Genomic DNA, 18,105 nt, shown 5'->3' with positions numbered 1-18,105 from the left:
TGGGAATTGAACCCGGATCATACGATTCACAGTCCAACGCTCTACCTATTAGCTAACCAGATGGTTAGATTTATAAGAAATGTCAGTCAGGTTTTATTTTATAAACATCAGTATAATTTTACAGTTAGTTTTTGTTAAATCAATCCAAATAATTTCTACATTTATTCAGGTGTTGTCAGTAAATATAACTTTTTGTTTTGATACCTGTTTATATGTATATAACTTACATATTAAAAAATATATATCTGGAAAAATACATGAACACATTAGTTATTTCAATTTTAAGGGAGGTAATTCTGCTGGAATCATGTTGTTTCTATTGTGTGTTAATCTGTATCTTTCTAAAATTAACAGAGTCTTAGATACAGTTAATGTACCCCTGTATGGTCAAAACAAATTTAAACAGTTTATGTTACAGAAATGTATTAAATCAGGTATAAAATGTAAATATAACTTTCTTTCTTTGATAATCAAGATTCCCCATTACAGATTATTATGGTAATAATTTCAATAATTCATTACTGAAATTGCAATATCCAAGTTTACCATGAAGCAAATACATTGTTATAGTAAATTAAACATAACCTAAATATTAATGAACCATAAGACATAAGCATGAATAAAAGAACAACAAACCATTATAATAGACACCGAAAGATTATTACATAAAACATAAAAACCGGGCCAATACTTTACAATTTGATTAGAAAGCAGCTAAAACAATACATACTGTTCAACAGTTATGTAACTTGAATAAAAGATTCACTATTGTACATTATTTATCTATGTAGAAAATAGCATCCTTTAAACCCACTTTGACAGGTGTTTTCCCCTCAAATTACCGCTGATAGCAATATTTTTATTCAACCTTATTATTATTCCCATTTACAGCTTGCTTCTCTAATGATTTTTTCTTTGATGTAAGTGACTTGTAATATTTATAGTCAGTACTTGCCAGACGGAGAAACAAACCTATGTTGACGGTTGTCAGGACAACGCTGGCCGCACAAAGGCACTGGAAATATAATTTCGGCCCAAGGTGATAGTCAGTAAATAGTCCGTACAGTACACGGGTATTTGGAATAAATCTAAACACAACAAATGTAAATATATTGAGTAAAAGAACAGTATGGTAGATGGTGTCATGGCCGAGACCTCGGAGAAGCTTTCTACTGTGTAAAAAGATGCTGTTAACTTCCGCTAGAAAGGCAATCAAATTGTACGCTATACACATCTTCATCTGTAAATGGTACCAACCCATGAAGGAAATCTGTGAAAATAGAGATGAGAAAATATAAATGATGACTCTTTTGTATAATTTCATGTTATTCTAAAAAATTATATATAGATATAAATTTTAAACTCTCCTGTATAAACTTATAAAGTATCAAAAACAACAAGATTTACAAAAAATATATCTTAATCAACACAATTCAAACACAAGCAAATGGAATCAGACACTAGTTAAAATAACACATTTTTGACAATGTTAGCAGCAAGTTACAAATGTACATCTGTAAAACATCTGCATTCTTCTGATGAAATAGTTTGTATGTGAACCATTTAAGGAACAGTTTTAAACTTTTATTTGTATGTTAACCACTTAAACAATATTCACTTCTTGTTCTATAACAAATTCTAGTATTACTCTATAATAACAGCAGCATATTCAGATAGTTGAAAAGTTCGAAGTAATATCACAGTATTCTAGCTTCACTTGGAGGGTGACATCGTGTATCCCTCCATTTGCTATTTCAAGCATTAGGCACCTGTATACAACCACTAATATTCAGAAAGAATCAACAAAAGAAAGGGATCAAGTGTTTGAAGCTGACTTCAAAAGACCATAGAACCCAAGGCAACAATTTATCTCTCACTACATTATCGCACACATAATGTTAACTATATATTATCGTCTAGTGTTGCAATACATATTTTCTAATTCATCATGATCTTTCCGTACAAAAGCTTTAATTTTAATATACAGTCGAGACTGTTTGAGTGACCCCCTGATTTCAAGCACTCTCTGTCTTATGCGACCTTGTTTCAGTCCGCCCAAAATATTTCCCTATATAAATGTCATTGTAAGTTATGTATGCAAGTCACAATGGTATATGGATGTTTTTTAAAATTTAAATTTTTTTTGTGACTGTATTAAGAGACTCACAGGGAGTACCTATCATATATGTAACCTCTTTCTAAAGGGGACCATTGGAAAGTCACATAAAATTATGACAGTCTTTACTATAATTGTTATGACTACATTGAGAAGCTATATACATTTGATGCATTTTAAAATTTGATTCCATAATCAGTGATTTTTATCTTGTATATTACTTCCAATCAAAATTTTCTTCACAGTCATGTAGTTTTCACAAAATCTGAACATACATTTCCAAATTACCAATTATAGCAACAGTTTCTCCCAAAATCAATAGGATTAGTCCTCTTCCTAATAAATTGAGAAACTAAAAATGTGTTCATAGGACACGGGTGCCCTAACACTCCACTAGCTGTTCTGTCAATCTTATGACTCTAATTCAAATATTTTTGGACTGAAAAAAAATCCACATGCAAAGTCCAAGGTGCATAGCTTCACAGTTATGTTGATCATTATTCCTGTAAAGTTTGTTGATTCTAACTCAAGCACTCAAGGAACAAATAACACAACATAATGGAACTGTTTTTACTAAGTCAAGGGCAATAACTCTACAAATACTGGATAAATCCACAAGCAAAACCCAAGGTGCACAACTACATGTGCTCAGCAACATGCCCGTAAGGTTTCATGACTCTATGTCAAATGCTTTTTGAGTAACATGCGACACAAATTGAAAATTGCAAAATTTTACTAAGTCAAGGGCAATAACTCTAAATATACTACATAAATCCACACGAAACTACCAAGGTGCACAACTACACATCCTGATCAACCTTCCTGCAAAGTTTTATGACTCTAGGTCAAATCCTATTTGAGTTACATGCGACACAAGTTGAAATTGCGAATTTTACTAAGTCAAGGTCAATAACTCTAAAAATACTACAAAAATCCACAGTAAAATACCCAGGTGCACAACTATATAAGCTGATCCACATTTCTGTGTAAAGTTTCATGTCTCTAGGTCAAATCCTTTTTGAGTTACATGCGACACAAGTTGAAAATTGCAATTTTTTACTAAGTCAAGGGCAATAGCTCTACAAATACTATAAATAAACACGAAACTACCCAGGTGCACAACTACACATGCTGATCAACATTCCTGTAAAGTTTCATGACTCTAGGTCAAATCCTTTTTGAGTAACATGCGACACAAGTTGAAAATTGCAAATTTTTACTAAATCAAGGGCAGTAACTCTAAAAATACTACATAAATCCACACGAAAATACCCAGGTTCACAACTGCACATGCTGATCAACATTCAAATAAGTTTCGTGACTCTAGGTCAAATACTGTTAAATTACCTGCTACATAAAAGAGAACGGGCGGAAGAATGGACAGACAAGGGTAAATCTAAATGTCCCCCAACCCTAAAGTGGTGCACAAAATTGGTGATAAAACATAAGAAGGTAGTTTATAGACGGGTGTTTTTTCTTCTTGCATTAGTCTTGTTTCTCTGTATGTTGATAGTATCCCTTTCTCTGTCTTCTCAATATTTACCAATTCACAGTTAATTTTCTGTAACTGACTTAGTGTGACTTGAATTCAGAAGGTATTAGAAGCCTAATGCAAAACCTCCTTTTTAAACAGTATTCATTTTCAGTGAGGCTACCGAGTTAACATGGGACATGGGTTCAAGCCCTTCTGTGAGCCAATTTTTTTCCTTCATAATTTTTTACTTTAATATTCTGTTTTGCCATGTCTGATAATGGTTTTCTAACTTTTTTTCTTTAATCTTGAATTGAGAAATATTTGCAAATTCATCTGTACTTTTTAGCGTTAACCTAGTGAAAATAAAGTAGTTTACAACTTAAATGTTTATATTTCCAAATTGGAATGGTAAATCTCTCATTTTTTAGCTCACCTGACCACAAAGTGGTCAAGGTGAGGTATAGAGATGGGGCTATGTCCGGTGTCTGTCACTCATGTTACATGTGTACAGATTTTTCTTGTGTCAGGTTATACTTGTGCTTGTAATACTTGAATTAAATCTATCAAAGTTGGTACAGGACAGACCAAAAACATTTGCAGATTTGCAAGACCCTGTACTAGTAGCATAGGCCATATTGATTTAGTAACTCAAAATCTCTGAAACTAGGTACACAGCTAAATATAGAGAAAAAATGGCAGAATTCAAAATGTTGCAGGCATGGTTTGATTGAGCGTTAATAAAATTGAGCATTAATAATAATTTGTGTATCAACTGTATCCGGAATCTTTTTATTTATAAATTTGTAAGAGTTACAAACATCTGGAAGAGATCTCTTGCTTCTTGGGGTGTTTTATTTTATATATAAGTATAAAAATCATTTACAAGAAATAAAATATATTTGTAATAATGTCAACAAGCATGTACAGTCAATGATAACAAATTATGACAGAAACACATAAAATGTTTGTTCACTCACAAAGTGGCTAGGGTGAGGCTAATTAAGATACCTTAATGCGTACAATAACTTAAATGCTATTTACATTATTTCTTAATCTAATACAATTGGTAGAATCAAACATCAGGTAACATAGAACTATCATAGCAAACAAATTGGTTGTAGATATAAATAAGTTTTAGTATACATTGTATTATCATTACGCTGCTAAACTAGTCCTGCTTTGAAGTTATATCTTACCAACCTAATTATCCTAAATGGACTTGTCCGTCTTTCAGTCTGGACCAAACTATCATTTAAGGGAACATTTCATGTACATTTTGTGTACGGACTAAAAAACGAACAGTGCAGACCATGATCAGACTGCACATATATGCTGGCTGACTGGCTGATATTGGTCTTCACTGGTCAAAGGGGTAAAATCAGACCAGAATCAGTGTTAAAGGGACTCCACTGAAGTTTTTTGACATGATGGGACTGAAAATATTTTTTTCCAGATAAATGTACCATTTGATGTAGGTGTAGACCACAAATATTTATGCAAACTTTCAGATCATTCGCGTACTTAGTTTTTCCATAATAATTATTCAAATTGTAAAAAGAATGACCCAAAATGTAAAGCGTTTAAACGCTTTTCACTCAAATTAGACTAAGAAAAGCATAAAACTACGATTTTCGATTTATTTTCAAGTATATTTCTTAACTATCTTCGCATATATTTCTGTTTAAAGCTCCCCAGTTCATTTATGTAAAAAAATCTTTGTTATGTTTTTAGGCTTTTAAACCTCAGTGGAGTCCCTTTAAGATGACATGTTACGTGATGAAATTGTTACAACTACAAGATTCTTCTTATCATATGATATGGTACAGTCATAAAATGTCAAAATCTGCAAAACTCTTCATGATATGGGTATTATGTTAAATGACATTAGTCTTGTGACTCACATATGGCTGAATATGTTATTTTTTATATTAAATTAACCCAGTGTAATAAAGTACATAGTGTTTATATTGGATTGAATAGAAGCCACATCATGTGACAAAAGTATGAATACATGTTGTACATGTATTTTGTTCATTAGAAAACACAGTTAACAAATCAAACTGTTTTTACAATCAAAATATAAATCACCCCTAAAATTTAATAGTTTCAACATAAATAATAATTTTCAATAACATAATAATGAATATCAATGTGATTTGAAGATTTTGATTATTTACATATTTTTTGTTGTTATGTTTTACACAAACACAGTATAGATCATACGGCGACTTTCCAGCTTTACTGGTGGAGGAAGACCTCAGGTGCCCCTCGTGCATTATTTTAGGCACAAACAGGCAGCTGAGTAGATCATTTACTAACTGTAAACAGCACAGTATGTCAATGAAAAATAACGTATACATGTACATCTGTGAAATTGTTTGCATCACACTTTTTTTCACCTTTATTCACTGTTGTCATTTGCTATGCTTTAGTTCCTTACAGATGGAAATAATCAGTTTTGTGTGTGTTTTTTTTTCATGAATATTGTGAAAACATCATGAGATCTGCTTAAAATTTTAGGCTTACAATGTCTTCACATGCATTGTTTGTTTTCAATTGTTCTAGGGCAGTCTAAGATCATTAAACTAACCAGCTGTATTCATTCCTAATATGAGCCGCGTCATGACAAAACCAAACCAACATAGTGTGTTTGCGACCAGCATGCATCCGCGCAGTCTGATCAGGATCCATGCTGTAAGCTATTAGTTTCTGTACTTTTTATAGGGTTGGTAAGCGAACAGCATGGATCCTTATCAGACTGCGCGGATGCGCATGCTGGTCTGGGTCAATGCTGGTCGCAAACGCATTACGTTGGTTTTGTTGTGACGCGGCTCATATCTAATGACATTGACATAGACAGCTGTTCAAAAAATAAAAAAAATGATTGAAGCAACCTCCCCTACTGCGCTCAAATTAAAAATGAAATGAAATTAAAATGTAGAATTTCTGCATACTTCAGGATGCAAAACAGCATAGAAGAAGAACTATGATAATTACAGGTATCAAAATATATAGGCGTCAAGTAAAGACTTATGATTAAAATCATGTCAAGTACTGATAGGCGTCAACTACAGAATTATGTTAAAACACTTTCACATACTGATTGGGGCATCAACTACAAAATGTGAAACCTTGGGCAAGATATACATCATAGTATAAAATTATCTGAATCATTTAATTATTAAAAATAGCTACCATGTTTAGTGATGTTTTAGTATAAAATAAACTTACTAACCTCATCATATAAAGCACCAAACTCTAAGAATTTTACAGGTATAAACACAAACATCTTGCTCTCAATTATTACTATTACATAGAGTACAAAAATGTCAAACTAACACTTAAGTGCAAAACAACATTTTCAAAAAAAAAACAACAAAAAAACAAGGAAACTGTACAAAAGATTGCCGTATGAAAAACTGGTATAACATACGAGAAAAAAAAGACATAATGATGGACGCTCCATGAACTTGTCATTCTCATTTGTCAATGTACCTTAATGCACATAGGTCAATAAACAAAGACTGGATAAGCAGAAAAGTAAAAATCTATTTTTACCACTTGTGACCCTTCACCCCAGTGACCCCTAACTCCACAAAGTTAAAAGAACAGGCAAGATATGTTCCTACCAAAAAAGAATATCCATCAATAAAATAAAGGCTAACTAAAGAAGAAGAGTAAAATCTATTTTAAGCAATAGTGACTTTGACCTAAGTAGCACTTCACTCCCTTCAAAGTTAAATTTCACAGTTAAAATGAAAATGATAAAGTGCAATAAAAAATGTAAACAACAAATCTATTGCAGATTCATTGAGTAACTGAGACTCATGAAAAGACATCTATTCTTTCTTTGAGAGATACTTTGACCTTGACCAAATGGACCTAAATAGACCAAGTGACCTTGACCTAAAAAGCCCAAGTGACAAGTGACCTTGACCAAAATGACCTAAATCGCCAAAGTGACATTCACCACAATGTCCTTAAAAGCCAAAGTGACCTTGACAAAAATGACCTGAATAGCGCAAGTGTCCTTGACTAAATTGACCTAAATATCTATCTAATGGTAGCACTGTGCATAATGCAAAGTACCAACAAATCAAATATGTAAGAAATCATGGAATAAATGAAGATGCTATGAGAAACAGTAACACAGAGGGATATAGATGATGATGAATCACAAAAGTGGCATGGGCATGTGATAAATAAAAATAAAGAAGGACAAGTGTACAACTTTAATCATGGTGAAAAAATGTTTGAGTGAAAAATAAATTAAAGTGCATGGAATAAACCTATTTTACTTTAAAAGTAAAGTGTACTACAAACAATCAGATCCAGTATGTAAGCTAAATAGTCCAAAAAAATGTAAGATACATAAAATGTAGAAAATTAGCACAAAAATTGAAAATGTCATGTCTCAAAAAACATTCAAAATACAACACTAAGACGATGAAAAATGACTGCATATCTTACATTATGTTGTAAAATATTTCACAAATAGTTTTGTACAATGAGACATGCTGCATAGATTTCTTTTTTTACAAAAATTGTAAAAAACAAAACAATGACTTCTTATTTAACTTGGTGTGTGAAAACAAAACTTTTCGTTATAGAAAAAGATAATAAGCATTATAAACAGTGTTCTATTGAAAACCAACTTATGAACCGTTCCAACAAGACATTCTTCAAAATATTGTAGACATTTTCCATAAAAAAAACAGTAACTTTAACCAATTACTGTTCCTTACAAAACTTAAGCTTTAATTTTAAGTTTATGAATTACTTTTACTGAATGTACAAGCATTACAATTACTGAATGTACAAGAATTACTATTACTGAATGTACAGGAATTACTATTACTAAATGTACAAGAATTACTATTACTGAATGTACAAGAATTAATATTACTGAATGTACAAGAATTACTATTACTAAATGTACAAAGCAAATTTTCATTCTCAGCTTAAAGCATGCATGTAAGTGTTGCAAGTTAAATTGGTATCATGGTATAAACTAAGAAAAAAACAAAAAAATAAATAAAATTTGATCCAAAAACAAAAATAATTAATTGACTGCGATAGAAAATTTTGATACACACAAAACTAGCTATTTTCACTCCCTCCCTTAACCCACCCCAAGGCGTATAATTACTTTTGGCCGCGCTACGCCACTGACCTACATACGCAGTCTTCATAGATAGTATGAAAAGAGGCATTCTTGTTCTCTTTTTGTTTTCGTGGCGCTTAAACTTTAATCAATGTCATTAGGCGATTATACAGTGTTAGCGTCTACGCTATTGAGACGTAATAAAAGTTTAAACCGAGACGGCATTGTATACGCACCGGTCTCATATATCGTAAGACCGGTGTACACAATGCCGAGACGGTAAATTTGAAGGACACAGTCTATTCTGGTTCCCGGCTTCTAACAAGTATTGCGTAGTGAAAGGGGAAGGAACTCCAGACTAGACATAGCCATATAAATACATGTTTAATGTTTATGTAATATATATGTTGTTTATAACATAGCTACATGATCTCAATAATTATTATACGAACAGCCCATTAATTTTCGTTCCGTAACTATTTGCTGTCAAAAGAGTGGTTAAACAAATTCAAAAAAGGAAAAGAATGAAAAAGCACATAAATTGATCTCGCAGTTATATCTTTAGTTTTATTACTCCGTCATGTAAACTTTGTAAGTAGCAAGTCTAATAAGTCTAATAAAAATGTGCTAGTAGCAGCTAGCAAAACAGGATCGGGTGGTTTGTTGGAGTGAATGATTCACCATCAGTTATAAACACGACCACATCGCGGGCATCTGGCCGGTTTCCGTGTTCAACAGCCAACATATCTTTTTTAACTTTCTAAATAAATACATTTGTATAACAAAACCCAACCATCATTCTTACACAAATTAAAGCGTTCCAAAATTCCCTACAAGATATCACTGAAATGTGATTTAAAGATGTTTTTGTGTGTTCCTTTTGAGTTTCATTTTCGTGATTACATTAAAATTCTATCAGTGTTTAGACTAGTAAATATCATACATAGTTTATTTAACATATAAAATCTCAAACATATGCTATAAATTAGCACTTATATTTCTGCCACACGCACGCAAGTCAAATTCCTAATAGCTTTTTAAACTTTTTGTGAAAAAAAAAGAGTCATCTTCCTATTATTATTTTCTAAATAGTAGTATTTGTTTTTTTACCGCGTTTTAACAAATCATTCTTCCTGTTCATGAGAAGGAAAATGTAACTCGTTAAAATATTTACTAAATTTATGAAAAAAACGTTTGAACGTGTTAAATTTACCATAAGGACTTGATTTATATAGCTAAAATTCCCTCTTTCTTGCTGTACGTTCAGAACTGACGTATTGACATCTTCTTTAGTGATGTGAGTGTTCAGGTAGAAATGTTCATTTATTTTTGAACCATAAGTCACGAAGCCAACCTTATATAGAAAGAAAACATATATTACACTCGATTATTTTCGGTTAGATCAGAAAAGAGACTGGATCTAGAATGCTTCTTATATATCGAGGTTTCCTTTGCAAGATCAATCGAGGCTTTCAAGAACAGAACAAATTAATTTAAATCATTTGGAGTCTTCATAAATCTTCACTTGAATTCCCCCGAAGATTTTTTCTTGTATGGTCGAATTGCTTGACAAATTAGTTACATTATTCACTCTCCCCTGTGTTATAGATTCTCAATGATAGATAATGAATTGAAACTTATAGAATGATTCGTTAATAACACACACATTTCTTAAAATTACCACAGTGTTTTCGTTGCCTATATTAAGGTGTTGAACAATATCTGCGATAAATTGGAGTTGAATTTTGAAATCAGGTCCCCATATGCTTTCAGTCATATCACCTACAAAGATGACGTCATGTGTCATTCCGGGACATGCTGAAAAGCATAATAACAAGTGAGTGATAATGGTAAAAGAATATTTAATTCATTTAATTGTAGTATAAGAAGTGCTGTACTAGTGCAGAAGAAAACATGGTGTATAAGCATGTATTGGCAGGCAGATGGAAATGGTAAGTCATTACAGGAAACCAAATTAAAACAAAACAAAAGCAACAACAACAACAAAAAAAACACAAAATAACAATATTTAAAAATAAGATTCAATAACACTTATCATTATATGATCTAAATATATTTGTAATCTCATTGGTCCAAACATTTGTCAACATATCAATTTTAAAATCACATTCACTGGGTAAATAAATGTATGAGGATAGATTGAAGCTCATGTCCAATGACCATACATCGTAGACTGTTAATAACGCGTGCACTTTAAAAAATAGTTGTTGCGTTTTGTTTTTTATTTTATATTTTTATATTTTATATTTCTTCTGTCTAAAATATCATTATTTTAGTAGAAAAGTTTACAGTTTCACCGCAATGATGAATGTTGAACATAAACTTCCCTGATCGTTCGCTTGCTTTCTTGCGTTGATTTTCCTGCGCTTCAATGAAAACAGACAAAAGTCGTCTGTTTATATTTCCTTATAAGGCTTTCCTTTTAGTGTTTTTTAATCTTGTTTATTCATATAATAAAACAAGCCACTGAATAAGATGTGATATTCACCGACAAGAAATCATATTGACCTCGGCAATATGTTATCTGCCGGTGAATATCACATCATATTCAATGGGTTACTAGTTAATACACAATTGTTATTGTATCATATTTAATTTGAAATAATATCGTATCAACGTTTAAGACTTGAATGTATAAAAATATAAAAAGTTACAGCAAAGTATCTAAAACTCAATTTAAGTAAGTAAGTTTTAGAGGAATATGTAATACAAGGAGCATCGAAACACAGGGCTATCTGATTTGTACGAGGGGGCGAAGCCCACGAATATTAATCAGATTGCCGAGTGTTTTGATGTTTTTTTCTCTTTTGTATTATAGTCAAACATAAAATTACGTTCCCTGTTGTCACAATATGAAACCCCAGAAAAAAGTAACCAATGAACGAGCATCTGAATATGATATTTCTATCGCTTTCCCTTTCCCTGCCGTCGCAAGTAAACTCCAGCAAAAATGAGCCAATCAATTGACATGCTCTGGAGTGCGGATAACTTATACCTGTACCCCAGTTAACTCAGTATGCATGCATATGAATACAATTTAATTCTGACACATTTTCAACAGAAAGGTCCCCAAGCTATGATACAATTTCATTTATTATAGTTTGTAACATTTTTGTAACAATCACATATTTTTTCTCACCTTTTTTTACATTCAATACATAAAACACAATGTTTTTACTTATTGACGATAGTCTGTCGTAACAGAAATAAGAAAATGAATCAACAACTACAAGTATAATATTAAATTTCAGTATTATAAACTATAAGACAGAAGACTTATACGACACACAAGAGAACAGTAATCAAAGAAAGAGTTGAAAACAATAATCATAGTTAAATGCTTTAACAATTTAAGTTAAGACATTACTAAATAGAATAGGATTTGGCGAGGTGTGGTTATTTCCATCATCAGTTGAGCCAAGATTATTTTTTATTATTATTAAGACTGATGGACATTTACATTTCAGAGTGGCGGGCTAAAGTGAACGGTAGCCCAAGTTTGATATTATTCAGGGAAATTAAAGAAAAGTTGGAACTGTCAAAGTATCTTTAAATAATTGAAAATAAGAAACATAGACAATATTTATCAAAGCTTAGATTGTCATCTCATTGGCTAAATGTAGAATACGGTCGACATAGAAATATAGAAAGATAAAATAGACTGTTTGAATTATGCGAACAATGTACAATAGAAGATGAATATCATTTTGTCATGGAATGTAGTTTTTATAATACATTACGTATTAGGTATATCCCAAGATATTTCCGTGTTAGACCAAGTATGGTAAAATTTGTTAAACTGATGAAATCTGAGAATAAACCATTGCTTTATAAAATTTCATTGTATATAAAACATGCTTTCCATAAACGACAAGAATTTTAAATGCCGCGTAGAGGAAGAACTACACATGTATTGCATTTACTTATATTCGGAAAGAGTAACTTATAATCAGTAACATAATGCGTTTGCAACCAGCATGGATCCAGACCAGCCGGCGCATCCGTGCAGTCTCACCAGGATTCATGCTGGTCACTTACAAACCCTATAACAAGTAGTGAAACTGATAGCGAATCCGTCGCAAACGCATTACGTTGGTTTTGTCATGGCGCGGCTCATATATCTCTAAACAATATACATAAATAAGTATTAGACAGAAGATATTTCAACATTGTTTTTGTTCCTGCTTTAACATGGAATTATACAGTTATGTAGGTAACTTGGTCTGGTTTAAAATCTTTTTTTTTATTATTTTCCAGGATACGTATTGCATGCAAACGGATGCTGAGATGGATTTCGGATACACTTTCTTTCCGATTTGGAATTTGTAAAATTAAATGAATAAATGGAAAAAAGGAAAATAATTGTGTTCTTGTACTTACAAAATATTAGCCAAATAAAAATACAATCGATTCATTAAAAAGTGATATCTTATCTTTTGAAACACTCTCTTTGATTATGTAACTTGTATATAATTATGTGTTTTAACTATGTCATTGTTGTCACAAATGTATTTATATATTGGTTGATGTCGATGTGCTGTATATGCATAAGACTGAATAAATTTTCTGTTCTGTTCTGCTTTAACAATACCATATTTAATTTCTGTAAATGTCTGGTTTAACCATGCATAATCAAACCAGTTTCGTCAAAAATATTCTTCACATTTAATAATATATTTGAAATATAATAGCACAATTCTTCGTTGTCTCTGTCTACTATGTAGGGCCACTCCCCTGGGCTTCAGTCAGGACATCTGCAGCTGGTCCGCACGTACAAGTTATGGTCTCTGTTTATTTTTCGTCATCCCAATTTCTTCAAATTATCTACCGATGTCCTGTGCCTTCTCTAAGACATGCACGTACCAAGGGGAATAGAAAAGATAAACAAAGGTACGTACCAAATATAGATTTTACCTGTAAAATAACAAGAAAATAATAGTTGAAACTCTTTATTTACCCTTTCTATTCAAATTGTTGACAATTGGAGTGCAACTTACAAAAAAGTTACATTCACTTTTATAAAAACAAACGATTTTTTTTATAGATCAATGTACACAGTAAAAAGAATGTACATATCTATTGATATTAATGCCAGTGTCCGAGCTTAAGGGCTCTTATCCATAAACAGAATATATAAAAGTAATAGATTTGTGGTAAAAGTCATTTCTATGTATTATCTCAAAATAACTGCATGAAAAAAAAATGAAATTTGTTAACATGTTGAAGTCCTTTAGACAATTATTCATTTATCCGGCCGATTATCGAAATACCGTTTACATAGATAATAAACAACGGTGGCGTGGCGTATTGGGTTACGTGTCGGACTAGTGATCTAAGTTTTGATGGCCGCGTGGGTTCAAATGCCGACAGGGGCAAGACGTTGTTTCCTTGAGCAAGAAACTTCACAAACCATTGCTTAGTACTGGTTGGTTTCAGGAAAAGATTCGAGAATGTTTGAATATTAAGCTTATAGCTTCCAACACAATCGAAATAAAATAAATTTGTATTAACAACAGTAGTCATAAGATTGAGTCTTGAATTTTTACATCGAAAACAAAATGAAATTAGAGGAATAAGTCCTAGAAGCAACAGACTACTTCCCCTAACATCGTAAGACCTCTTAGCAAGACCTAAAGTATCTTGCAGTTGCGGAACCTCTATCTCTGCCCCAGAACCTCGAATTTTTAATAGCGAGTACGTACGTGAATGGTCAATATCACTTTTAAGATCTGAATTAAACACCGCACTAAATCAACTGTAACAACAATACAATAGTATTTGATTGTATCAAGTTACATGCCATGTAAATAGTTGCTACTGTCTTCATAAAACATAAACTTAAATAAATCATTTTCAACACATTTTTTTTATCGGAATGATAAGAAGAATCGGCCACTTTAGGAAGAATGTACATAATTGTAGGTTTAACTCACCACTAGTAGCAGCATAAATAAGAAAGCACATTTATCCATATCTAAACCAAGCAGATTTTAAACTAACACAATGTTCATCAAAAGGAAACTTAAAAAAACCAACACTAGTATATATATTTTTTACATTTTTATTGCACAAGGACTGCGTGATATCAATTTAAAATGTACTGTAGGTATAATTAAAATAGGAATATATTATATAAATCAGCTTTATGCGCTACACCTGTTTTTCAAGGTTTTCAAGTTTCAATGTTTATTTCTCATATCTGCCCTTAGAATAACATTTTTTATTACAAAATAACAATAAACAAACACGTTAAATACAAACACAGTTTCGGAGAAGGTTACGTTAATGACAATCTATTGTAAAATTTACTTCTTTTTCAAACTGAATAGTGAAAAAAAACTGTGAAATACACAAAATATATGATATAGTACTCCCCGCGGGTACCGCGTCCATGCCAATTCCGGTGCAATCAGAAAATGTGTTTCTTTACACACTGAACGGGACCAATCGAATGTTTCCACCATTAAAGTGCTGCTTTTTTGAATTTGGATAAAAATTGTTAGAAATATTTTCATTTCAAATAAATTTCTGTCATTGATAGGAAAATCCATAACTCACCGAGTGTGTTGGAAAACTTTTTTATTTTACCCCACATTTACCGGTTAAACTGATAATTTCATGTTCTGACAAGTGAAGGTCGTCTGCTGAAACTGCAGTGACGTCATATTTTATTGAAAAAATTCTACTGACGCCAAAAGGGCCATCAATTTACATACCACGGTACCATAGTGCTCTCCGTTAAAGCTGCCATTCAAAACATGGCAGAATGACCATAGAGGTTTCTTATTTAAATAATTGAGTTATTCTATGAATGACAGGTGTATTTTAAAGGCAAGATTCGACAGTTAAACACAATTTATTAAAAAAGTAAATACAAGTTCTTTTTATGTGTACAATTTGCTGGAAAAAATAAGAACAGTGGTACCATAGGGGACCATCCTACATAAATATTTTGAACAATTGTTCTTTTCTCAATATAAAAGCATTATGAACGAAAAAGCTTTGTTTTACTACTATATTTTTTGTTTTCAGAATTCATAGAAACACAAATTACCCTTTTGTAACACTGCTTTCTCCTTGCCATTATGTTACCATAGCGGTTACAGTTGATCATTAAAGAGATCCAAAAGAGCTTTACCAAACAGAATATTCAATATATTTTTAATCTAATTTAATTTAAACTATTAACAGGTGCCTAATTCATTGTACCGATGGATGATCAAAGTTTTAATGTAAAATTTGTATGTTCCTCTGTATGAACTTATTAACAACCTTACCCGCATGTACGAGGGATGATCCAGAAAAACCACGAATGGGGACACCTATTCAATAATATTCTATCTATGTCTACGCTATGCGTAAGTTATCCTTTTCACAAGGAAACAAAATTTATTACAGTTAGAACATTAATTCTATCAGATTAATAAGATTTTAAGTGTTGTTTTTTTCTCAACAATTTGCTCGGAAATAAAATTTTTAATTTATGCAATATTAAAAGTGCTTTAAAATTTTGTCTTGCATTACTTGATTTTGGACTATTTATAAATGAAGCTGAAATGTACCCTAGAGAATTTTTAGTATCAATATTGTCAAATGTTGGTGAAATTGGTTTACATAACTTCATAGTTTTCGCCATATTGGCCATTTAACTTATTTTTTTACCAAAAAATATGATAAACAAGATCAACAAGGAAAGGCGGCGTTCAATGAACGCAACCCCCACACGACCCAGCAACAAGAACCAGCGGCAAGGAGCCCAGACGGACCCCAAACAAAAACAGGACAGGACACAAGGCAGAGTACTTATTGTATAAAGCATAACATAATTGTAAACATAACTGTGCAAAGTGATCATAATAGTGGTATAATATAATAAATAAACAGTTTGACATAATACCAATCAAATAACACGTTTCGCATGTCATCCGCGGAATTTACACAAAAAGTACGTGTTCCAAAGAGACGTTGTATATCTTTCACCATTTGAAAACCATGTCAGAAAACAGTCATCACCGGAAACTATGGTTGAGTTAATGTTAAAAAAGGAGAGATGGCAAAAATAATTGATAGCATTTAATCCTCATTTAAAACTGAAATTTATGAGATTGTAAAAAAAAAAACTGGCAAATGGTGTATTCTTTCAATCATAGATCTTGAAACTAAAACAATTATCTTCATAAATCGATAATAGTTGTCTCAAAATTGAAAACAATAACCTTTAAAACCAATCAAGCAACTTGAATTATCTTCTTACACAGTGCACAGTACAGCAGATAAAATAATGTTTGGTTTTCCGGTTGTCTAGTAGCTTACAATTACCACCACCGTCTATAAACGAGCTCAAACAAACCGAGCCTGCAACATTTTCAATCTTGGTATATATTTGGCGTTCTTTAGAGACTGTGAAACATGGCATATTATACAGACCTAATTTTAAGCTCTTACTTGCATCTTGAAAGAAAAGATAGAATCGATATTATGGAGGATTATTACTTTACGTGAAAGAAAGAAATATTGCAAGCGATAAGGGGTATTGAATGTACTTAGATTAATATCATGAGCCTTTTTATAAAAATCAAATACTGTTTCCGTTCATCATGATTTAATTGTTGATTCTCTAGCAATTGAACACCGCAAAGATAACATTTTAATTTTAGGTGACTCCAAATATTTTAACAACTTGAGTAGTCTTCTACCTTTGACTGGGGCAAGGGATTAGCCATGCTAGGTCCATTTTTCAAAGTGCTAAAATGATATAAATATGGGGGTATGAACGATATAGTTGTTTGGCAAGATCATGTACTTGATATTGCTTCAATCAATTTCAAGGTAGAAGTCATTGGTATATATAGATACAATTTTAGTTATATTCAACTTTCCGCAACAAGTTAACCATTCCTTTCTTTAAGAAATTTTAATACACATTGTAGTGAGAAAGTGTCAAATAGTAAGTGTGAAAATTATGATTGGCACACATATATTTTAAGATATATTCAACACGATTAAATAAATAACAACAAACTATTCCCGTGGGAATGAAAACTTTGTAAATATAGAAAATGTGTCTTGACAATATGAATAATACAGCATCAAATCATTCAATTGAAATATCCAATTAATATGAACGATTTTATATAATTTCATGTTTTTAAATAACACAATTTTTTCAACCATCTATTGTAACACTTCTACATCTACATTTACATGATACTGCTTAACAATCAATTCTGATTATGACTAGCAGGCGCGTTGTCAGGGATCTGTTAATAAAAGAAATTATATATATGCAAATTTAAAAAGTTAAAAGAATAAAAGTTCTACAAGAATGTTAATTTAAAAGACATAGCGTGCAATTTAGAATTTATAGAATGGGTCAAGCCTCACAGTAAA

At 31.7% G+C, this 18,105-nt stretch overlaps 1 protein-coding gene across 1 annotated transcript in view; it reads right to left on the bottom strand.

Moving 5' to 3' along the window:
- Positions 1 to 357: 357 nt before the first annotated feature.
- The window catches only part of LOC132727292 (TLC domain-containing protein 2-like), a 67,435-nt gene continuing 49,687 nt past the window's right edge, over positions 358 to 18,105 (bottom strand). Inside the window, exon 4 of the mRNA XM_060712725.1 lies at positions 358 to 1,270. Within this exon, the coding sequence (XP_060568708.1) occupies positions 860 to 1,270 (411 nt within the window). The 3' untranslated portion in view covers positions 358 to 859. The remainder of the gene's footprint in view (positions 1,271 to 18,105) is intronic.

This window comes from Ruditapes philippinarum, unplaced genomic scaffold (genome assembly GCF_026571515.1).
Source record: "Ruditapes philippinarum isolate M1 unplaced genomic scaffold, ASM2657151v2 ctg8445_1_1_1_1, whole genome shotgun sequence".
Taxonomy (NCBI): domain Eukaryota; kingdom Metazoa; phylum Mollusca; class Bivalvia; order Venerida; family Veneridae; genus Ruditapes; species Ruditapes philippinarum.
Note: the sequence above shows the minus strand (reverse complement) of the source record. Positions and strands in the feature narration are given on the sequence as shown.